Below are 25,838 nucleotides of genomic sequence, written 5' to 3'. Positions count from 1 at the left end.
TATTACTAGAAGTCTTAAAATTGTTTGTGGTAATTATGTTTCATTGATTGCTAAGTAAAGCACGATAAGGAGTTTTGTTGGTAAATTTAGAAAGTTTGATTATAACTATTTTGGATCTGTGGGTGATTTAGACAGATTAACTAAGACGGGTTTAAGTAACTCTTCTTTAACAGATACTTAAAATTTGAACAAGCTTGTTTAGTTGCAGAAACAAGTGGTACTTTACCTTAGTTCCATAATGAATTTAATGCTTCTACGTCTTAAGTAAAATTAATAGCCTGTGTATGTTCAAAAACCTCTTTTTTTGGCATTAAGTTTGGAGCTCATTTCACCATACTGATCCAATACGTTTTGGTGGACACGCATAATATGATAGAGTTTATCCCGCACATTTTCCATATAAATTACGCGCATGAAACTTGGTACATAATGGGCTTGAATAATGACGTATTAAATATACTTTATAGCTTTGTGCAAGCTCGTCAGCGTAGGTACCAAGTACTCAATATTTATTCTACTGCAAACAATACTACGTAGTATTGTATCCCAGTTTGACTAGTGAGTAACATATAATCTTAGTTTCTCAGATTTTCATATCTCTTACAGTCATCTGTCTATTCGTGGTGATGACTCAAGTAAACAATTTGAAAATCTTGGAAAGTACTTGAATCTTTTCTGACCCATGGGCACCCTTATATAGTACATTACAGTAATACCCCATGAGGAGAAGGTTTGGAGTATATTCCACCACACTGTTGCAATAAGTGTTGGTGGACACATATGTGGCACAAAGTCGTTGAAATTAGACCCTTTTGAAATTTTCTTATGATGTTTTCCTTCACCGTCGGGCACTAGACGAATTATAAATACAAATTAAGCACATAAAAATTCAGTGGTGCTTTTCTGGGCTGGAACCAATCATCGGCTAAGAAGCACACGTTCTAACTACTGGGCCATCTCGGCTAACACCCGTATATACTTCTATTAAAGTAATTTCAAACTTAAATAATAATGTATATGATAATCTTTAGAGATGAAAATCTACCACGAGAGAATTTCAAACACCGAAAAAAAGTTCTTTTAATAAATACTTGTCGAAATTTATGTTGCGGTAGAGATAAAAATATTCCTGTTTACTTTAAAACTTCTCCATTGCGGCAATCAACAAAAATAATATACAGACAAAAGATTACCGGATCGGAATGACTGCATTATTTTCGGATTCGTTATACCGGAGCTTATTTTTGGCATGAAACCTGGGTATTAATATGGCTGCCATTTTGTCGGAGTAGCTGGAATTATCCGTTATTTATATTTGTTTTATTTATAAAATAAACTGTTTGATAAATATATTTGATAAAAAATCGAATTTTAATCCTTGATAGGAAGTAGGATAATTGGTGCTTATTTATAGCTAGCTAACTTTTATGCCGTCGCAAAATAGCGCATAAAATTGTTGTTATTATTTTATTTACATATTTAAAAATCGATAAATTGATGAATTGTGCGTTTACCAGCCTCTCGAAAATAGCTACATCGCTTTGGGTTCTGTATATGTATCTTAAGAAATTATATATTTAAAAACCAAGTAAGAATAAAAACTATGAGATATACAGTAACAGCAGATTGCTTGTTCGGCTGACACTAATTGTTTGAAAATATGCTGATTTGATATTTTTGAATATTTTGAGAAATGAGTTTTTAAATTAGTAAACCTCATTTCACGATAAATTCATATAATATATATACGTAGGTTCTTCAGTTCGATGTGTTTGCAAAGAGCTAAGAGCAATTCACACCCAAATTTGTCCATTGTTGTTTTATTTTATGATTTCATAGCCATACTACTCGCTTCTATGTTTACTCTAAAAATTGTTTATATTGTTAAGTGAAATATACTAGTCATTTTATATTGAATTGCCATCAACTTCAAATAGTTTTGCAGTAAATTGACATTTGAGTGGAGTTAGTTCAGTGGCTTATATTTTCGAATCTCTAACTAAGATTTTGGTTGAAACTCGAGCAAGGATTGCTGATTTTTCATGTACTTTGTGTGTTTTATTAATCTCTTATTCCGTGGTATAGGTAAATATCGTAAACGTGATGAGTTAAACACGAATTACCATTATGTTCCAAATCATTGTTTCCAGGAACAATTTCAAATTAAATAAATAGTGAATCAATCATTCCAAAATGGATGAACGTATAGACATAGCACATAACGTCGTTAGTCGCAAACAAATATTGTTAAATCAACTACAAAACCTCAAAATCACTCGTCCAGAGCTATTCCAGCCTAAACTACATAGCATTCGAGTGCGTGTGAACTATTTGCCTTTTAATTAAGCCTCGTTGCGGTTGTTTGGAAGCTATTGAATTATCCAAACGCTTCATAGACTTGTTACTAAGTGGATTGTATGTTCATGTTACTGCCAATTGACATTTCATTATTATTTTAAAAATATATCAGTATTAAAACACACACGTACGCGTACGCACACACATACACACACAGAGGGAGAATAAAAATCGGTACAGCTATTTACAATGTCAAAGTTTCCCAAACTGTCCACAAATAGGACTAAAGATAACGCATGAGATCGTATAGTTAAGTTAATAAGGCTAGGTTGATGTTGGGTTAAAAATTAAAGGAAATAATAAGATGTTTCTTTATACTACTTATATTTAAATTAAATGGTTTTACACAATTGGTGCGTCTTAAATTATCAGATTAAACTTTTCCTCGAGTTTATATTACGCCAATAAAACTTGTATAATCATTACGATCGTTAAACTGATTAGAGATGGTCGCACACTGACATGGAAATGTGGTTTTATAACAAATATAAAATAAGATTATTACGAATATCAAGATTAAAGAAATACATTAATAATAATGTTTATGGGAGTCGAGTTAAAAGAGGAACACGGCACGAGAGGACAGCGGATGTTTACGTAAAAGCGGTCCCTTTGCCTTTCCAATTCGTGAAAAATCCCACATAAGCCGATTCCGAAAATGGCTTTAAATGAAGTAGCAATGGATAGTGACATTAGTGTGATCTGGTTACAACCGGAATAAATAATAATAAATGACTTATATGAACATATTGTATGGGACTTACGATTTAACAACATTTTATATGTGATTTACTTTGTTGATTAAAATATATTAAAATGAAAGGATAAACTCAAACTCAAAATTAAAAATAAACTTTATTCAAGTGGGCTTTTACAAGCACTTTTGAATCGTCAATTAACAATTAAGTGAAGCTGTCACCGGTTCGGTAAGTAGATTCTACCGAGAAGAACCGGCAAGAAACTCAGTAATTACTCTTTTTCAACATTTAAAAAATATAAAGTTATGTTAGTGATGTAGATAGAACTAGAAAAGGAAGTATCAAGATTAAAGGTCTTGATGCTTGAATAATTGATACTTGGTCTCAATTTTCGTCATCATCATAATAGCGGATTATTACCACTGTTCCCCTTTTATCCAAATTCAACACTTTGTTTAAAGGCGTGGTAAATTAAAAGCACATTTCTACTCGAATAATTCCATAAAGTAATTTTGACTTATTCTTTCTAGAACTAACGATCTTCTTTGTGCGCGTCTCCTCACAAATTCCAGACACTTATTTCACTGTCAAACTTTGCGACCCTTTTAACTTTGCAAAGCGCCATTTAAATTCAAGAGAGGTTGTTTCAAAGTTATTGACTTTCGAATAATGACAAATGTTGTTATCGCTAGCAACGGTATAGCCTGATGATTGGATAGTTGTTGACGAGTTATGTGTCAATGTCTGCCCAGCAATGAACTTGATTGATAGCATGTTGTCGAACTGATGTCGGAGATATAGTGAGCTAGTGAGAGTCGCTGACGTGGAATAACTGTACCGATCATTCCGATTAGGGTTGTCAATTAGTAAATAATTTGCATTTCTTATTTGATTTTTTTCAAAAGTATTCAAAAATAATTTAACTTATAAATAATCTAAATTTTAAATTATTATAAATAACCACATATAAAAGAGTTCATATACTTCGATAATCATTAATTTAACCGAGTTAAATTAATGATGTGCTGATGACTTTCATAATTATGTTAACTTTTTCTCCGGAATTATTGAGGCGAATAATAAATTGTTTTTTGTTTATAAATAAGATCGTTAAAAAGTATTTCGGGTGTTGGGATGTTTACTCAAATTTAAGGGAATCGTAAAAATAGTAGTAGTGTGATACTACTGACACACATTTTTTAAAAATATCAAGAGAAAAATCGTCCACGTGACATATCTCTTTTTTAAGCCAGTGACCATTTTTAGCAAAAACAAATCACAACTTTCGTTCAATTTGTTGAACAATGTTTGAATGATTATTATCAAAATAAATAACACATTTATTTTAACGATGTTTTACACAAAAAAGTTGCCTCAAAATTTTATAATATGGATCGGGAATTTTAGATAAGAGTTTTAATTAATTTATACGGGATATTTACCATATTTTTATTTTTAGTTGGTGAATCTCGATTTTACAAGTTTGTAAATTTAGTTGGTTAAATTAGTTAGTTGAGTCATAAAAAACATCAGTTTAGATAAAGATTATTGTAAAAAAATGTTGTTTTTTTTTGTTTTTAAATAGTTTTCATGAAGTTATCAATTTAATGTTGTTTTATATTTTTTATTACCTTTACATAAACAGCGCCATCTCTTGAAACTTACTAAAAATTGTCTGGCGTTCTCTACATGGGAGATACACGATTTTTACAGGGTGGCTTCAGTAGAAGAGTCTTCAGTCGCAATTCAAACACCACCCGATAGATGGCGTTGAAACGAATTGTTACTTTTTTATGTAATTTTATTTTGAAATTCGAATTTAATTTCAATTCTTTTCGATAGATTAGAAGTTATCATGTAAAGAAAATAAAGTTATTACGGTTATTTAGCTTTATTCTTATCTTTTTTTATCTTGTGTATGTTGGTATTTGTTACAGCAGAAAAAGTAACATTTATAAATTATACTGAAATTACTACGTCATTTGTTTAGTATCTGTCATTTATTAGATTTCTCTGGAAAGAGAGTGATGCCCATTGATAATAAACGACTTATATTTATACAACAACAGTTATTTTAATATTATAACTTCCAAAAATTTTAATAACGCACGCATTCTGTTAATTATTATGATATACTTACACTCTTTATATTTTTACTGATATAAGAAGATAATAGTATTAATGAAAATAAGTATTGTTGAGTTGTACTTCGAAGGCGGAGTGTTAGGCGGAACTATTTTAGTTACATCTTCGAGAGATAAAAATATAAGTTCCCGTGGAAGTTTCTTAGAGCACCAATCCTATGGATCATTGTAATCCTTACCATGTGGCTATTTGCTAGTCATTTGGCTACATATTTTAAATGAGCAAACAACCACAAGTTATATTATTTAGATCTAAATACCTACGTATCGCAAATCGCGACAGTAATCCAAGAAGTCGCTGCGGTTTACTAATACGTCTACGCAAGTGATCAGTGACCGCTAAGCTTTGATGCGCCGCCATTTCTAAGTTTTCGCGAGCCGCTTTATGTAACATTGCGTAATAGGTTTCTTTCAAGGGGCTACTAATAACAGATATTGTTTTTCATATTTAAACCAAGGTAAAGAACTCTCTTACGAAAAGTCTCGAAATAAAAAATATATTGTTTTTTGTTTTATTTTAAGTGGAGATGGCGCAGTGGTTAGAACGCGTGCATCTTAACCGATAATTGAGGGTTCGAACCCAGGCAAGCACCGCTGATTCATATGCTTAATTTGTTTTTATAATTTATCTCGTGCTCAGCGGTGAAGGAAAACATCGTGAGGAAACCTTCATGTGACAAATTTCATAGAAATTCTGCCAAATGTGTATTCCACCAACCCGCATTGAAACAGCGTGGTGGAATATGTTCCAAACCTTCTCCTCAAAGGGAGAGGAGGCCTTTAGCCCAGCAGTGGGAATTTACAGCCAGTTGTTGTTGTTGTTTTGTTTTTTTTTTATTATATCTGTTGGCGAATGATCAAATGTGCCAATAAAGACAATACCGCTGTAAAGATTATTAGTAATTCCTTATATCGCTAATCTTGGCAACTAAGCTGTCTCTTATGTCTGTAGTTACACTGGCTCACTCGCTCTTCAAACCAGAACACAACAATACTGAGTACTCCTATTTTGCGGTAGAATATCAAATATAGTCGTATCTACCTAGATGGACTTGCACAAAGCTCTACCACCAAATAATTCGTATAATATTATCATACTTAAATATGAAGTAGAATTTGGTAATGAATGTTAGTAGATCTAAATATAATATCACATTTTGTAATAAATTATGAAAATACGGATAAGACTCATCAATCTATATCCCTATTCTTATTAAGGTATTCGGAGTTAAGCAATAAGCTGTTGTTTGATAGATGCAAATATATTATATGGTATATTCAAAACATTGGGTATGATTTTTTACATTCCCTCTGAAAGTGTGACTAGATAAATAAAATTTTAACAAAAAGAAAAACCGACTTCAAACAAAACACTATTTTAAAACAAATGAATATGCACGAAAAAGTAATAAAAATAATTGCGTATTCAACATATTTTTTAGAGTCTTCCTAAGTTAAATGAAATGAAAAATATTAGACTACTTAAAAGTCGATTAACGATTATATCATGTAGTTATAGTTATTGGTATATTTGGAGCCGGTGTCAGCCACGGTGCCCTTGTCCCAACAATCAAAAGAAAGAAGCGATACGAGCCCCTTGATTGATCCAGTATATTATTGTGTAAAAAGTAATTTGTAAAAAACATATTTGTTAAAGTATTCTCATATTGTTTTTTGATAGATATACTGTAGGGTTTTATTGGCTGACACCGACTCCAAATATAACAAGAAAATAAAAAAGAAAAGAAAAAAATAAAAAAATGGGACCCCACGGGAAGCACTACCTTTCAAACAAAAAAAAATTATCAAAATCGGTCCACCCAGTGAAAAGTTATGAGGTAACAAAAATAAAAAAAAAAGAAAAAATTAAAATAAAATAAAGACGAATTGATAACCTCCTCCTTTTGGAAGTTGGTTGAAAAGACTACTGGTTTCTAAGCATTACGAATTTACCGTGTTTATTTTTTATTCCGAGAAAGCCCTCATCATCATCCTGCCCTTATTCCAATTTTATTTGGAGTCGGTGCAGCACGCTGTCTTCGTCCATAATTACAAAAAAGATAAATAGTAAAATTGTACTATAATTGTTACCTGACTGCTTATCATTTCATTTTTTGAAGTATTTTCTGTAATAAATACGTCATACGACGAACTCCGTGGTCGAGTAGTGTATACGCCACTCCGAGGTCCCGGGTTCGATTCCCGGCCGAGTCGTTGTAGATCATCATTAATTTTCTATGTTGCCATGGTACTTGGTGTTTGTGTCCGTTGTAACTTCCGATTTTCCATAACACAAGTGCTTTAGCTACTTCCATTGGGATCAGAGTAATGTATGTGATGTTGTCTAAATAAAAAAATCTCTTAACAATACAACAGTTTATACAAATGGTATCTAAGCGGCTATCATTGTAAAATTTTAATATTCCGAAAGAAGAGAGAGTATGAATGAAAAGATTTTCATACTGAAACAATTTTGTAGTACTAGTCCGAGGAATCTTGATACTTTAACGTCAGCCTTTTTAATGAAATAAGTTATGTAAGAATTTATATTCTAGAATTTTCTTTAGCACGTTAGCTCGGAGTTTAATTAAACGTGCAATTTTGTGTGTATCCAGTCACAGTGCCGTAATTGAATATCCTTAGCCTCTACAGCAGCCACGTTACTGAGCGCTATATGAATTTGACCGAGAACAGGAATGCTGGCTTAGTTTAGGAGCTCAGAATCTGCATATAAAGAGATGAAGGAAAAACGATTATTTAACGTGTTAGCTTGTTAGCACTTAATATATTTCGGAAATAAGAGTACGAATGAAATCTTTGAAACATGTAAAAATATATGTCTTCTATTGCCGAAGGGCCTTTCCGTTACTAATAATACCCCGATCCCGAGCTCGGTTTTTTGAAAACTACTCCTTTTAATTCACAAAATAAATGCAAATATTTTTGTACTTTGATGTATTTTATAACGATACAATTAAATATTTAAAATCTGAATAACTCGCCGATAAGAAGTTCGCCTTGCAATTTGACAGGCTTAGGTTATATTATTATTGCCCCCATTCCTAATAAAAGGCATACGTATATATAAAGGAAAATAAGGTCACACCGAAAAAAGGTTTATTTAATATGTACATGATGATGACCTCCGTGCTCGAGTAGTGTGTACACCGGTTTTCATGGGTACGCCACTCCGAGGTTCAGGGTTCGATTCCCGGCCGAGTCGATGTAGATTACCATTAGTTTTCTCTGTTGTCTTGGGTCTGGATGTTTGTGGTACCGTCGTTCCTTCTGATTTTCCATGACACAAGTGCTTAAGCTACTTACATTGGGATCAGAGTAATGTATGTGATGTTGTCTAATATTTATTTATTTATACACATCAAAGGAAATGATATTCGTTCAAGTTTCACGCGTTGTAATGTACGCTCTTAAAAATGCATTTCGATATTGAATGTCTATAGTAATAATGGTTTGTAAAAATATACTTGAAAACGAACTCCTATACTATAAATTGAAATGCTCATCTAACAATATGAAGGATGAGAGCTCGTGGTTAGATCAGAGAATTAATTAAACATTGCTCGCGCGAGCATGTCTGAGAAACACGTCGATCACACATGCTCCGTTGAGCACGTAACTACGGTATGTGTATTATATTAACGTATTATATTGACATGTATAAAAGTAGTTATTTATTCGTTTGGTTTTGTTGTATAAAGATCAATTCATCAAATTATATCGTTAATAAAAATATAAATTATTATTATTTTTCCTTTTTTTATGGTATAGGTTAGCAGGTTATTTAGGACGAGCATATGGGCCACCTGATGGTAAGTGGTCACCATCACCCATAGACAATGACGCTGTAAGAAATATTAAATATTCCTTATATTGTCAATGTGCCACCAGCCTTGGGAACTAAGATGTTATGTCCCTTGCGCCTGTAGTTACACTGGCTCACTCACCCTTTAAACCGGAACACAACAATACTGAGTACTGTTATTTGGCGGGAGAATAACTGGTGAGTGAGTGGTACCTACCCAGACGGGCTTGCACAAAGCCCTACCACTAAGTGAGTAGTAGGTATATTTTAAAACAAGTAATTACATTTATAAATCTATATTAACACTATAGATTCGAAAGTAATTCTGCTATCTGTTGGTTTTTCTTCCTAGCCAAATCACTGCACTGAATTTAATGAAACTTCGTTTACTTTTTATATCTAAAACTTAACAACCAACCCTAAAACACGAGAAAACATGGGGGCGAAAACTTTTAGATAAAAATCTACATATGTATGTATAATTTGGATATGTCATTTAAATAATAATTCTTATAGATAGTTTGCCTTTATTTTTACCAAAATAAAATATATTAATTGTAATTGAAATACGAATAAAATGTAACCTCAATAAGTTTGATAACCAAAACTAACCTCAAATTTGCAGCGTTAATTCGCCCGTAGCTCACGATTTCATCATTCATTATTATACCACTATTACCACTATAATCAAATCAACCTCGCCACTCAGACAATAGCCCGCCATTTGGTCCGATCGCCCATCTGCGCTAATTAATACAAAATGCCACTCAACACAATTAAGGAACCCCTCACAAAACCATTAGCTGTCGACCCTCCACTAAATGCATACTCCAGGAATATATTGCACTTCCGATGAGAGATTAATTTGTAATATCACGTGACATTATTTCTATCCCAGTTTTGATATTATACGACAAAATTAAGAAGCCATTCAGGATATTTTATAAACCTATTAATATGAAACAGTAAACTCTTTGAAACCTTCAATAAGCCCAAAAGGTCTTGTAATACATCAGCAGAGGTAAATAAATTCCATTGTATCTATTTGATTTGCCTGCATTTGATAAGCAAGTATCGCATAGTGGTTTTTTGGGTTATTGCTTGTTATGGCGCCGTATTATGTTGAAAATTGAGCGATTCGGTCGCTTTTGAAACAAGCATGTATTACGTTTGTCAGTGTAAAGTATACACTTGTGTATGTCAAGTATTTTACTTAAATTTTCAAACAAGATACGTACATAAGTCTAAGTTAAATAGCTATAAAATTACTGGTACTATTATTGGATTTTACATAATCAGGTTAGGCACCTACTATTTATAAACGGATATGCTAATTTTGAACACAAAACATTTCCAATTATGTGAAGTGCAATCGACCATATGACAATATCCTTGGGAAAAAGGGTTAGGACATTCAGACGGATGATCAATTCACGGCTAATTCATTCCGAGGGTTGGAATAATAACAGACATCAATATTTATTATTTGAAGGCTTAAGGAAATAGCAATTATAGTCCCTTTGTTTGTATATTGTCAATCATGCAACCATTGATAAAATTATTTGAGTTCTGAGATGATTGAGATCCTGTAGAGTATTCCATTCAAATTGTAATGATATTTAAATAGCTTTATTTTATTTATTTACATAGTTCTTATGTCTCACGGTATATTACTTTGTAGTCATGTAAGATATATTAAAGTTATTTTCATAATAAAAAAATGAGCGACCCGGCCTACTTATAATCTTAGAGCGCGAAGTCTCTTTGGTGTATTTTTATAAAGTAGAAGAGTAGTACAATTGGGTCAGAATATTTTTACAGTTATTTTTTGTAAATTTTCAAGTATTTCGATATTTTCAAGTGAGTGAACTTACTGACATTCTCTTCTTGTAATAACATTCATTGACATCACTCACATTCATGTGCTTAATTTGTTTTTATAATTCATCTCATGCTCTGCGGTGAAGGAAAACATCGTGAGGAAACCTGCATGGATCTAATTTCAACGAAATCCTACCACATGTATCCACCAACCCTCATTGGAACAGCGTGGTGGAATATATTCCAAACCAGCAGTTTGAAATTTACAGGTTGATGTTGTTCTGTATATAGAAAGCAAAACATTTATTATTATTAATTAAGTTTCTTCTTTCAGTACCTGGGCTCGTTCCCGGCGGGCGGCGGCGAACACGAGGCGCGTGTCGACACCGTCTCCCGACGTCTGCATCTCATGAAGGTAACAATTATGTAATTAACAACTTACTGTTGATACTCATGTTCGTGCAAGCCCGTCTAGTGTTTTCAACGAAAGGTTAAATGTTCTCGTGTAATATGTAATCACGAATATAATACATTTTAAAGGCTAAGGTTAGCGCATTGACGTTGAAAAGGCTTTGTATGTAACAGTGCCAATGTCGATGGGCGTTTTTTGACTGCTTTGCTGACTTAGCGGCTAGCAATAAGGCCGCGGGTAAACTAAAATAGCTCTTTTAAACTTTTGTTTGCACTGAGTTCCCTTGAAGCGCTTCAATCGCTTTAAAAAGAACCATATCTAGCTACTCAGAACGATGTAGAGCAACTTTGCCATTAATTATGATAATAATGATCTCTTGACTGATTTCGGCCACTGCGACCAATCTCAATAGTTAGCTGTCTGCGCGTGCGCAAATACAAATTTATATTCTGTTCCCACACTCGGGGAGCACGGTAACTACACTAACGAGACCGCTTTTAATAAAGATAGAGTAACTCAATGTCAATTAAATAAAGTGCATTTGTTTCTTCTGTTTTACAGTTTTTAATTTTTTTTATTAGGCAGTTTTTTAGAGTAACATTAACCAAAAGAAAACTAACTTTTTTTTCATAATGAAAGTCTAGAACTTGTTTGCGCTTATATAGATGTAACGATATAAAATATAACATTAAGATTTCTCAGAAGAAAATGTTTCGCTACAATTCGATTTCTAGTTAATTAAAGTCGTATCATTCATTTACATTGTTATTTGAACTGGAATAATTTATGAGTTAAGAATAACTGGGCGTCTATACTAATATTAGAAAGGGGAATTTTGTTTGTTTGTATACAATTATTAATCTCTGGTACTAATTAATAAAATCTAAAATAATTATTATATATTTAAGTAGTTTGTAGATATTTACAAGAAGTCATTTTATTTATTAATAAATTACACACGTGTGAAGTCAGGGTGTGTCACTTGTCATATATATCGTTATGTTCAGTTTAAAATAAAAAGCACGCGGTGTCATTTCACAGTGTGGCTTTACCCTAAGTGACTCGCATCAGTAACAGACTGTACAGCCTAATTGACGGTTCTCACTGGACACACCCTACTATTTCTATAATAAGCCAGTTGCAAGGATTTCGAAGAAAATATTTACATTCATGTTTTGATATAAGGGCTTGTGCACCCTTGCATAAATTTAGGTTTATTTCGTTAAGTTTAGAATGACCTCATCCAACCTTAGGGAATAACCATACGTCACGGAATCAAAATACATATGTAAATATGCAATAAAAAAATTCGCTTGTAATACTTGTTTCAAGCTAAATTAAGGCTTATTATCGATCAAAACGATTCGAATAAGATTGGACGATTGGATAAAAAAAAGAAAATTAGTGTCCATACAATAATTATGTTGATTAATATATAATATAACCAAAACGTCTAATCTAAAACAATGTGAATCTAATCGGAAACAATGTGATTTTTTTCAACTCTGGAGTATTAAAATACACAAATAAGCTTACAAAATTTGACCTGTATAATATTTGTACCTATAACATTGCAAATAAAGTACAAGCGTTTTATTTAAATATCATCTGTATATGCGAGTTTGGTTAATTGATTATTTCAGCAATTAATTTAAATATATATATATAGCTTGACTGCCAGTTATTTCAATAAATAATAGGAAAACTTTGTTTTTTATCAGTAGGGCTATTCTGTAATAAGAAACTCGAATCTCACCGCAGGACACGAGTTTAAAAAGTCAGAATGTTGAAAATATAATTTATGAGATACCCGTATCAAAATGGCGTATCACCTTAAATCAGATCTCAGCATTTCACCAGTGAGATACAAAGTGAATTTTTACAGAATCGCACGGTAGGTTCAACTTCAAAAGATAGTATCTAGAGTATGTATGTATGTCAGGAACGACGTTATCTGATTGGACCGTGACGTATGATTGGCGTGTCTCCACGCCTAGTCGTTGCGAGATTTTTAGGAATATTTAATATAGGCTAGTTGACTAAGGGGCTTATGTCACGTCACTTTATATAATATGTTGTAAGTTTTCATTGCGCGTTCAGTAAAAATACATATATGTACTACATTTCCATTATATGTGAATGTATAAGTGTTAATAAAATAAGTTATTTTGCTAGTTTTATAGATATTTTTTTGTAGAAGTTTTTTTTTATAAAAGTATTAATTGGATTTGATAGTTATCTTCTTTTTATTTTAATTAGGTTGGCAGACTGGATTTACCACCAATACACCAGTTACCTAGGAAGCCAAGATGCTATGTCCATTGTGCTATCACTTACACTGGCTAACCCTTCAAACACAATTATACTAAATATTTCTGTTTGACGGTAGAATGCTGATCTACCAACGTACAAAGCCCTGCCACTAATATTTAGAAGTATATTAAAATATCAGTGTAATTTCGAGTTTAAATTATCATATTCAATTATTCGAAAATAAAGTTTATATGGTTTCGAATACATCAATATAAACATTCTACCTCCTGTTACAATGTATCAGTGTTGTGGAAATGTGATCATTTTAAACGCGGTAATAAAGATAGCCATGTTATCAAGATCTAAAGTTTATTATCGACTTGAACTGAATTCCTAATCAACTGATTCGATCTCTACATAATTCGAATATAAATAAGATTGCATGTATCTTTCTAAGATATAAAAAAAACATGTAAACTAAGAAAGATTAATACAATTGTATTATATTTTATAAATTTAGGTACTTGACCATATTTTACTAGATACATTTGAATAAATTACGTTGTATGGCGAACAATAACTCCTTTTTTTTATTTTTTTGATAATGCAATTGTTTGCTTACAATTCAAACTATAAGTATATTTCTTGTAACTGGTTATTCAGTATTCTCGCTAAATAGAGACATAAATTCATATGCAGAAAAGCGATGTACTACGTCGTAGATAATAATCGCTGAGAGCGGGCTAGGTCAAGTGTGAGGCGCTGTGAAGTATACTAGTCGGCTCCTACGAATGTGGCATGTGAAGGAACTGTGAGGCTGAACTAGCACGAAACAAAGTGGAATTTTTAAAATTTGTATCAGTAAGGCAAATGTCACCTAATAGTTACATTTGAATGTGTGTATTATAATACGATTTTTCATTAGCTCACGCATGTTTGTGTTTTTCTATGAAATTTCTTTTATCCGTCACTACTTTCCATTTTGGTAGCATAATATCACACGTAAAATTTTCAACTAATAAATCTTCAAATCTTATGAATTTCTATTGCTATATTCAGTTCGGAAATATGATACTGTTCGTATTGTACACTTATATATTGTTATATATTTAGTTTTTTTTGTTGCCCGTTTATTATATATTATTGGACTATATAATAATGTCACGCTACTAATCTTTTAATTTATTAAGGTTACTATTCCCGATCCATTTTGAAAATAATACAGTTAAAATAACAAAGTGAAGTGCGTTTCTCGTGAAAGCTTTCTTTAAACGCGTCCTAATTTCCGTTGAGAATGTACAGTCGCGATGTCTATCAATGTTTTACAGAATTCGAACCATCTGCGAAACATATTAAAGTATATAGATAAAGTTCATATTAATTTCATACTTGATAATTACATACTGCGATTTGAATTTGTTTACAAATTGTTTATTTGTGTACAAATAGTATTGTGTGATAATGATCTCCATAGAAACAAGTTAATACGTATTAATCATTTTCACAACACTAGACAACCTAATAGTAATTTGCAATGCAAAGGAAAAGAGCCCACGCTTCAACGCGATACAAATTGCAACGACGTAGCTTACCCTCATTTGAAAGCCTTCCCTCAACATTTATCTCACTTATCTTGTTTCTTGAGTCTATCATTTTTCCGATATAAATATAATCTGTCGAATGAATACACAATTTACCATTTTATATGAAGAGCTGTTTACATTATTGGCTATGATTATTAATATTATCACATTAACATTTGTATAAGCTAATATTTTATGCTGGAAAGGTGAACACTTGCGCAAATTAATCGAAACACACTACTCTGAGCAGCGACGGTTAAATCAATGCTGTGTCACACATTCGCGCAAACTTTTAAGTGACCGCGGGGATGAATATATGAGTATGGTAAGGGCAGCATGATAAGGCTGCCTTTTCCAGCGGTTTATAAAGCTTAAGATTTGACATAACTGGGTTCTACTGTCAAAAATTGCAGAATTTACTTTAGAAGGTTTGGGGATTTTCTACCACGCTTTTTCAAAGCAATTTGCTTCAAATATGTAGTAGAATTTCATTAAAATTAGACACATGCAAGTTGCCTCAATGTTGCACAATATTTTACTTCACAATTAATTACGAGACGAATTTCAAATATAAATTAAGAATGAAATTGATGCTTGGCTGGGTTTAAATAAACAATCATCGGTTGACATACACGCGTTCTATATTTTTACTTGAGAAAAGAGAGCTTGTAAAACTAGTAAAGTATGCCGTACACTTGATTTCGCACCTAAAATATTTCAGGTCGTATTGGCCTGCGAGTCATATTGATTAGACTGAGAGTATAGGAATTATGCTTGCGTGGATACTAAAGCGCTTTAGTATTTTATGAGTATAAATCACCGTTGATTTTTCAGCCGTGGTCAAATTTCGATCAGGAGAATATGATGGTTTGTTCCAATACTAAATAAATCTAAGATAGAAATAAGTTTAATATTTAACAACAATTTTAATAGTCGTTCATCACGATGGATTACATTTTACAGCTCGTGGCTTAAAGCTCAGTTTTTGCAAAATCATCCATTGCAATTTTTCTTGATATATTATTACGAAGTTTCTTTATGGAAAACTTATACTAAAATCCTTACGACAATTTACATATCTTTAAAATATTATTATCACAATATAACGTAAAAAAAACGAAAATAAGTTGCACTAAAAAAAAACAACATTCTACGATTAGTGTAAATAAAATTAACATTGACCCGATAACTTGACTAAAAATTAAAGCATATAAGTAACCTAAGAAAGAAAATATTCATAATAAATTTATAAGATTTCAGTATAAGACGTCATAATTCCTCTATGAACACACAACAACGACCGCTCAACGGTTTGTATGTCGGTTATGTCTGTCTGTTGCTCTTTTATGACCAAGCTAATGAATCGAATTTGATGATGTTTACTATGAAGCAAACTTGAACTCCAAGAAAGGACGTAGCCTACTTTTTTGCCATGATAACGATTGAACGTCAAAAAAATATCATATTTTTAAACATTACATTACATTAATATATACAATACAGCACCATTTAGATACAGTCCGTTCAAAATATATTTAAAACACAATTTTGCACTTTACAAAATCCAACGGTTTAAGTAACGGTTTCGGAAGAAAACTTTTAAAAACTTCCGTCTCTTAACACCCACTTCTTCGTCGCAGCGACTGTATTGTTGGTTTCCAATAGGCTGGAAAGTTTTAGCTTTGCTATTCCGAAAGAAACAAATTTGACACTCTATTATATAATCGATCGTGATTTTTCAAATCCGAATAATGCACAATTCTGATAAAATTAACTTTTATATAATATCAATCAAAATATACTTTGCTAAAGTAGGCTTTTACAAGTACACTGACTCTGGTTCGGAATGTAGATTGCACCGAGAAAAATCGGTAAAAAGGCAGTAGTTATTTTAATTAATTACATACATTACGTACGATTATATATGTATATAACATATCCGACCTAGAAGTCAGCAATTTATATTAATAACTCGTCGCTTCAATCTCGATTTACGTGTAGTTCCTCAATGGTAGGAGTAAAAAAGAAGCTTAATTTCAAAAGCTTTGTCCTTGCTAGATGTTCAAGCTTGGTTCTAACCAAATTTAATCAAAATCCAATGACAGGAAGATTTACTTTCGCAATTATATTATTATAATAAGTTTTATGATAATCAATGTCACATATGTATTTTATATTATTAACACATTAGTTAGGTCCGACGCGAGTGTGGAATTCGTTTTAAGTTTTAACTAATGCTTTATGTTTATGATTTGAAAGTTGTTGTATAAGCAAAAAGCAGGATTACATAAAGTTTTCTCAAAAAATATAAAATGACTCAAAAAATTTATTACATTTTGTGTGTTTATATTTTATTTTTATCGCAATTTCTTAAGACTTGAGCCTCATTTTAAAGAATTTAATTAAATAAATTCATTCTTTTTAAGTGCCCTAGACTATGCCGGGTTTACATACCTTTATGTAATTTGCACTCATATTTGAAGCAACGTTTATATGAAAATATTTTTTAATCTACGATTATCATTTGTAATACGTAACAATTATTTAATAAGTCAATTATTGTTTTCGGGTGTCTTTTGTAAATCTTTGCATTAGATACTAACATATATAACACATTTTCACTTACAGGTAAATTATATAGTTCATATTAGTATAACAACAACATAATTATTTTATTTGATGTTCAAATAAAATGTTGACAACCAAAAAATTGTTACCTAAATATTTTCTTTCTGTCTGTTGTTGTCTCTTTGAAAAGTACGTTTCAGCACTTTTTGCAAGATTGAAGACTTTATAAAGGGCAGTTGTATAATGTTTCTTTATAGCTGTTTACGGTGTAGAGATATAAACAATGATTAAAGTGTAAAAACGAGAAACAAATAAAAGGGTGAGTATCAAAGCGTCGAAGGGAGCGCTATGTAGGGTTAACACCCTACACACATTATAGTCTAGTATTTAATATTGGGGTCTTAAAAACTCCAGCCTTGTCCAATATTAAAATTCTGAATAAAATACAAAACGTCCTCGCGACACAAACCTTTGAGTTTCATTTCGATTTTTTTATTACGAGGCAATGAACAGTCTAGAGAATAAGTTGACTAGTTTTTATTTATTTGTTTCAGACTCATTTGAATTAAGATTCTTCTGTCTGTCTATCTTAATGCCTCCCATTAAGGTCATGAGATTATAACCACTGTTTAAGGTATATTAATAGTATTGGTTTAAAAGAAAGTATGCTGTACATTCAGAAGTCATTTTTTTAATTCGTCGTGAAACCAAATGTTTTAATACAGAGGATAAATTTCTGTGCACATTTAATAGAATACTTACTTTGTTCATAAAATAAATATCAAATTATTAGTTTCAGCTGCTGTATTAACTTTTATATTATAATCGATATTTATTTTTTGTGTTAAATAAAGCGGTCTGACTTCTGTAAAGACGCAACTGCAACAAAATCTTCTTATATTCTCAGGTCTTAAATTAAATATCAAAATCAAGATATATATATATATATATATATATATATATATATATATATATATATATATATATATACATATATATATATATATATATATATATATATATATATATATATATATATATATATATATATGTATAGGTACCGTTAATATTACAATTCAATGAGTTCATAGGATTTCACTTCAGGGATACGCTTGCTGAATGTGGTCATTTGGAAAAATTGTTTGGAACAGTGAACTTTTATTCTGCCATAGTTTACTATAATAGATAATAGTTATAATGATTAATATATCGAAAATAATATAAAATAAGAAGGAAAATTCAAGTAGTACTGAAATCAAGTGCCGTTGTAGGAAATCACTTCGCTCGGGGCTACATCGAGATTAATCTGTTGTTCAGCCGCCGCAGCCGCAGACGAGTCGGCCGAATTAAAGTGAAACGACACCGGACCCGTCACAAGGGATCCTTTGTGCGTCTAGGATATTGCGTGCCTCTTCTGACTTTCGCTGAGATGTCTGGATGCCGTTTTACTAGAGATTTTCAAGGCAACAGTAAACAGTATTACCAGAGAATGTGTGTAATCGATTTCCTAAGCTGCTGTTTTATTAGTATTTTATATTTATAGCTAAATTAAATATTACATAGCTTTTCCACCAATTTACTGATGTTCTGTAAACGAATAACTAACCACCAAATTAACTTATTTGACTATTAACAAATAAAATTGACGCATTTTCCAATGGTCAGGTAACACGGTAATAGTTATCTGTCTACGAACATGGAAGTCACTGAAATTTAAGTACGAATGTATAAATACTTTTTAGTATAAAAAAATAAATAATTTCTTCTATACAAGTTCAGGAGATTATCAGGACTTAATATTATCAAAAATGTCCATAATTTTTAATATTACTGTAAAAAAAGAAGGACTTATCTCGACCCAAGAGGCGATGAATCTCGTTATATTCATTTAAACGTTCATTTGGTCGTCAAAGAGTCAGTTGAGTTAGTAGACATCAGTTAATGACGATATTGACCACGAAGCGTGTCTGAATAAAGAACACAATATTTTGTTATCTATCAAATAAGTGCTTTGTAACTGGTTAATCTGAGGATTGAGAAATAGGCCTTAAATATCATAACTTATCGTGATAAAATGTTATACATTTTAATAATTTCAATAAATCATTCTTTTCGGTTTCATATTCCCCATTGAAACTTCTTGTAATCAGTCTTGTTTGGCGTTATGAAGGCTAGCTTAAATAGTAGGCTATTTACGGTGGCCTTGAGGCGGCATTTCGGTGTTACAAATTGTCTGGATCCAATCTGTGCGATGTGCCGAGACACCACCACTGCACCCTGGAGACTACTGCGATAGATGTGTACTAGGGATGGCTACATTATATATTCTATCGATATATCGTATGTTTTTGTCTGGTCTCTGATATTTTCCAGCATATCGCGGTATAAAGTTTAGCTGTTAGGAGTGTAATTAAATGTTAAGTAATCACCCCATGAGCTTGCATACTTATTATCATTAAACTTTAATATGTATAATTCACTACAATTGCCACTAATATATTATAGGTGTGATCTTATGGTAATATATTTCGCAAGTAAATAAAACGATATATTTGTATTGAGCTATTACCCAATGGAAATCCACTACTGGACACAAAGGACTGTTACTATGCCAAAACATCTGCTTTTCCATCTTTAGCATCCAGTAAGGTAACAGCACCGTCTTCAGTCCATCAGTTCTGTTGACTGGGAAGCGATTTACGCTGCGTTTGAAATTTCGTTGCCTCCACTCCAGGATTCTTCTGCTTGAACGGCCATCGGTCCTTCGACATACATATCCAGTCCTCTGCCTCTCCAGTCTACTAATGCAAGGTATATCGGTATCTCTGATTCTTCTACAGATAATACTATCATACTGAGTGCTCTTTCATTTGGGGAAAAGTCCCACAGATAGTGTTCGTGATTCGGCATTTTATGTCAAAAATTTACTTTTTCAAAATTGCGGTATTGGTGACACAAGGACTTGACGAAAGTTGCTTCAAGCGGTTTCCATCTCGAACTTGTTCCTAGGTAGGTATATCAAAATTATAGTTGGCGTATCAATAGTTGATTATATTATTCATTCACATACTATCGATATCAGTAAATGGCCATCACTAGTTATTCGCCACGCAAATTGCAAACGACCGTTTCACGGTTGCAATCCCGTGCCTATCTCGCCCGGTCGTACAAATGAGCAGCTATTGAATGGCATCACAATCGGGACATGAAACGCCTCGCAGATTGCGTATAAATGTTTATTTTTTGTGAAACGTTTTAACGAATACGTATTATATTTACATTATCTATTTTAGTCAAAAAAAAAAATTGGAAGTACTTTAAGTATTATTAAAATACAAAAATATAATATTCAAAAAATAATGGATAAGGTATAATCGCCCTTCAGCATCGTCGCCGAGTGGCCAGCTTATCGGTTTTTTATAGGATGCACTTTGGAGAGTGCTAGAAGGCTCTTTTCGAACTGATAGAACCATCTCCATTCCTTTATCGAACTACTAGGCGCAGACAAAAGTTTCATCCATTCATTTTTGACATACCCAAAAGTCGAACTAACCGATTTGTCAGCTCGTTTTTGGTAAGAGTCGCTAAGATTTGGAACGACCTGCCTGCATCTATTTTTCCTGATAAGTTGAACTCCGGAGCCTTTAAGAGTAGAGTGAACAGGTTTCTTTTGGATGGGCGTGTACCACCTTTGTCTTCATCTACACTTTCCATCAGGTGAGATGGAAGACAAACGCCTGTTCCATATGAAAAAAAAGGTTTATGTACATAGCCTTTTAAATTCTATCCAGCATCATTAAAAAATAATCACCCATATCTAAACTGACAATTTACCATCGCGTCCTTAAAGTGTAGCTGGACTGACACTCGTAATATCCCAAAGCAATTTAATACATTGACAAATACTCTGTTGTGTTAAAATAATAATAATATTACTGTTATATTGGTTAGGATTGTTTGATCAACATACGTGTTCTGCGTTCCCCTTCAAATATCCACGAATATGGCGCTTTATGACTGTTATATCAACAAAACAGTAGACACAATAGGAGTGAGATGTAACCAAGCTTGTTGATAAACAAACAAAGAGTATGTGTTACTAACATTGGTTATAGTAATTTGTATCAGCGCTAACAAATATAACTAGTTGTACTATCTTTAAGTCTTGCCATAATACATACTCAATAGAAGAAGAATGTTTATTTATAATTTTGTCTCCTGCCGAAAAGATAGACACCATCTACAAATAAATTACTAACCCATTCCAGTGTAGGTTGCAATTTTTTTTATGACATAGGTGGCAAACGAGCAGGAGGCTCACCTGATGGAAAGTGACTACCAACGCCCATGGACATTTGCAACACCAGGGGGCTTGCAGGTGCGTTGCCCGCCTTAAAGGAAGGAGTACGCTCTTTTCTTGACGGTTCTCATGTTGTATCGGTTCGGAAAAATCACCAGCGAAAGCTGGTTCCACAAAGTGGTTGAGCGAGGCAGAAAATGTCTAAGAAATCGCGCTGTTGTGGATTTTCGGACATCAAGGTGGTGCGGGTGTAACTTCGAATAAAATGCTTGCGATGTATATTTGTTCGACACAAGGGAAAGTCAAAAGCGCTTGTAAAGATTTGAATGAAATAATTTCAAAGAGTTCTATCAATTGGGCTATTTCAACAACGTAGGTAATGTAAATTATTTTTAAATCTTATGAAAGGCCAATTAATGAACTATAAAATAAATTTACTCTTTTACCTTACTGACTCTCTGTTTCACCGGTCTAGTTTCAATGGTGTATCAACAAAGAGTCATTGAGTATTTTAGTCAAACATATCCCAGCTGCTACCTTTAATTTGGAATTTAGCTGTTGGTTCTGTGCTTGAACTCTTCACAGTCTTGTCAGACCCTTTTTGCTTTTAAAATTTAGTAAATGGAGAGTTTTTTATTGTTAGCGCATACACTTATCCATTATAATACGTCAAATTTGGCTGGTCTCTTATATAAAGGTGCCGAAATCAGTCCTAATTCAGAATATTCCTGAGAACATATTTCAGTTCCACATATTTGAATGTAAATTATAAAATTAGTCCTTTCAACAAAGTCGCAGACTCGCACATTAGTCAATGGGGCGTTTTCTTAAGTAAGAAACAAGATTAAATATTTAGACAACAATTAATACATATTTCTCGTGTGTAAAGTTAATTTACTACTCCCTCGGGGATGTCTCCCTTGAAATGTTGATAAGGTTTTGCCTAAAACCTGCCACATACGATGAAAGTTTGATTACTTTTTTACGACCAAGCCCCTTTCCCCCCTTTAATTCCCTGCGCCCTCCGTGCGTCGCAGGAATTAATTATGAGTGTCAACGTCGTAATCCGTCGTATACATGTTGTAGGCTTGTGGCCTAATAATGCAAATGAGCTGTCACGCAAATTACAACCTTACAGTGATAGAGTTAAAATTCTTTGTTGCAAAGACTATAATGATAATCGTCTTTAGTACATGATGAGTTGTGCGGCGTGTGAATTGTAATTATTATTATCGTTTCGTAAATATTTTAACATGTTGCTTCACAACGTTCCAGTGGTAGAAAATGGCCTCCTTACTTCCTGAGGATGTTTGCATCGTATTTCATTGTGCTGCACCAATACGAGCTGGCGAGCCTTAAAGAATTGATAATAATAATAAAATGCCTTTATTTATTCCACAAACATAAATTGTAACCAACAAATTAAACCATTTTAATTTGACCCCCTCAGGGTAAAAATCTCATTAAAAGAATTCCATTTGAAGGCTGGTTGTGTTCCAGTTTGAAGGGTGAGTGAGCCAGTAGTAGTAACTACATTTGCTCGTCCGCCAATCTATTTCATAAAAAAAGTCATTCAGTCCCTTCTTACATTGGCCACAATCTCATCATGCCACCGAGAGTACGGGCGACCTCTCTTTCTATGTCCATTTCATGTCGTGAAGTTGATAGTCCAACGACTGTCGTCATATCTTGCCACATGACTAGCCCACCTTTCGGATGTATGTGTTTCTTACTGTATATTTTAGTTTCTTATTTATACAGCTCCTTTCCATTGCCCTATTCAGTGGTTTATATTTTATGTCTCGCCTTGTGATGTAGATCCATCGTCTATGAAAAAAAAGTTTAAGAAAATGAAATGTTTTAATCATAATCTGGTTTTAAGTCAGTTACGTTAGTTTTATAGTAATTCAAGATTTTGTTAAACAATCCAGATTAGGACTGTTAATTAAAGACATTAATTCTCAAAAATTAGCGGAGCTTCAAAAATTCTTTACGTCTAATACTAAATATACAATATTATTGTGTTTTTACAAATATCAATATTTCAATGTCTAAGGTTGGACTTTTGTAAAAAATATATTCGTTGAACAAAGTGTATTTATTCCATCCGAAATGAAATTGAACCTTCCAATTCAGTGAAGAGTATTGTGAAAATAAACGGCTCTGTTTATTTATTTGGACCGTGAAAATATTCAGCGACAAACTGTTATACAAAACACTTACTGCTAATGAAACATGTACATATTTTGTTGATACAGTTCGTATGGTAATATGTTACTAACTTACAAATTATTCTGTATTATTCCATGATTATTATATATTTATATCGATACGTCACATGTCTATATATAATATCATATATATTTTTATAAGGCTGCTTAGCCTGGTTTTGGGTTCTGCTAGGCTTTGGGTTCCAATAACGAATCGAAATCAGTGAAAACTTATTGGGATTTTCTGTCACAGAAATGGTCGAATTGGCCTACTTTATACATTGGATATAAAACATAGCACCACTATTTTCCTCGTTTCACCATCACATATTAGAATATCATACCATACCATATTAGAATATGTTATTGTTACTTTGTGGTTGAGTACCAAGTAGCTATAGTCAGTATTGTTATATTTCGGATTGAGTCGTGTTAAATTAACTACAGCCACAAAGGACATAACATCTTACTTTTCAAGATTTATACCGTATTGGTGATTTAAGGAATGGCAAATTTTGCAGTTCAATTTTTTAAAGATAGTGGTGATTTCATCACATGTCATTTATCGTTAGGTGGTAAGTTGTAGAGACGCTTTGTTCTATCTACTCTTATACTATCAATAACAATGATTAATTGATGAAAAATAATAAGGTTAAGAAACTACTACAACATTATTCAAGTTAATCTCTTCAATAACAAACCCTTAAAAATCTAATTAAATAATATTTTCTATATTTATTATTATTAAGTATTTTATCAATTATCGTATTAATCAATTAACACCTTAAATTAGTACTGGTCGGTAACATGTACTTCATAATACAAAAACAATTATATTGTATTAAAAATTATATAGAACTTGTCGAAGAACTGACATTAGACGTACCTTTTTTATGGAATAGGTTAGCGGACGAGCATATGAGCCACCTGATGGTAAGTGTATACCATCACCCATAGACAATGACGCTGTAAGAAATATTAACGATTCCTTACATCGTCAATGCCACTAACCTTGGGAACTAAGATGCTATGTCCCTTGTGCCTGCAGTTACACTGGCTCACTCACTCTTCAAATCGGAACACAACAATACTGCGTACTGGTGTCTAGCGGTAGAATATCTGATGAGCGGGTTGTAAATACCCATGCGGGCTTGTACAAATCTTTACCACCAAGTAACGTTATTTTAATTAGTACAGAAGCCAGGTAGAAAGATTATTCTGTAGGCCTAATTTGTTTGCTAAGATTTATACCTGCTATTTTACTTAAAACGAGATGAGATGTAGTTTATTTTCGTTCCGATTTCAGATACAAAGGATTATTACCTTCACTTAAATACAATATTATATGTTTCTTTAGCTAGATATTGTCCACAATATTACTGTAATAAGAATGTCTTAATAGACTTTACTCCCAAGATGTGAAAACATAGTAACAAGCAGACTAATTCACTTTCGTATTTGTAGGTAACTAGTCGTCGCCCTCGGTTGTGCTCGCCTTTTATATGTTTTTCACTAGGTATTAAGCATTATACGTAAGTATAAAAAACATATACAGCATTACAATCGCGTTTTTCTAAATAAATACATATTATTACATAGGATGCACATAGAGCTTTTAACAGGTGAATCATAATTATGACATAGCTGGTTCAAATCTGAGAAAACGTT

General features: G+C 32.5%; 1 protein-coding gene across 1 annotated transcript in view; it reads left to right on the top strand.

Annotated features, from left to right (window-relative positions):
• The window catches only part of LOC124532527, a 114,861-nt gene that overhangs the window by 12,459 nt on the left and 76,564 nt on the right, over positions 1-25,838 (top strand). The window contains exon 2 of the mRNA XM_047107462.1: positions 11,179-11,259. Coding sequence (XP_046963418.1) covers positions 11,179-11,259 — 81 coding nt within the window. The remainder of the gene's footprint in view (positions 1-11,178; positions 11,260-25,838) is intronic.

This window comes from Vanessa cardui, chromosome 9 (assembly GCF_905220365.1).
Source record: "Vanessa cardui chromosome 9, ilVanCard2.1, whole genome shotgun sequence".
Taxonomy (NCBI): Eukaryota; Metazoa; Arthropoda; class Insecta; order Lepidoptera; family Nymphalidae; genus Vanessa; species Vanessa cardui.
This window is presented reverse-complemented; position numbering and strand designations above follow the sequence as displayed.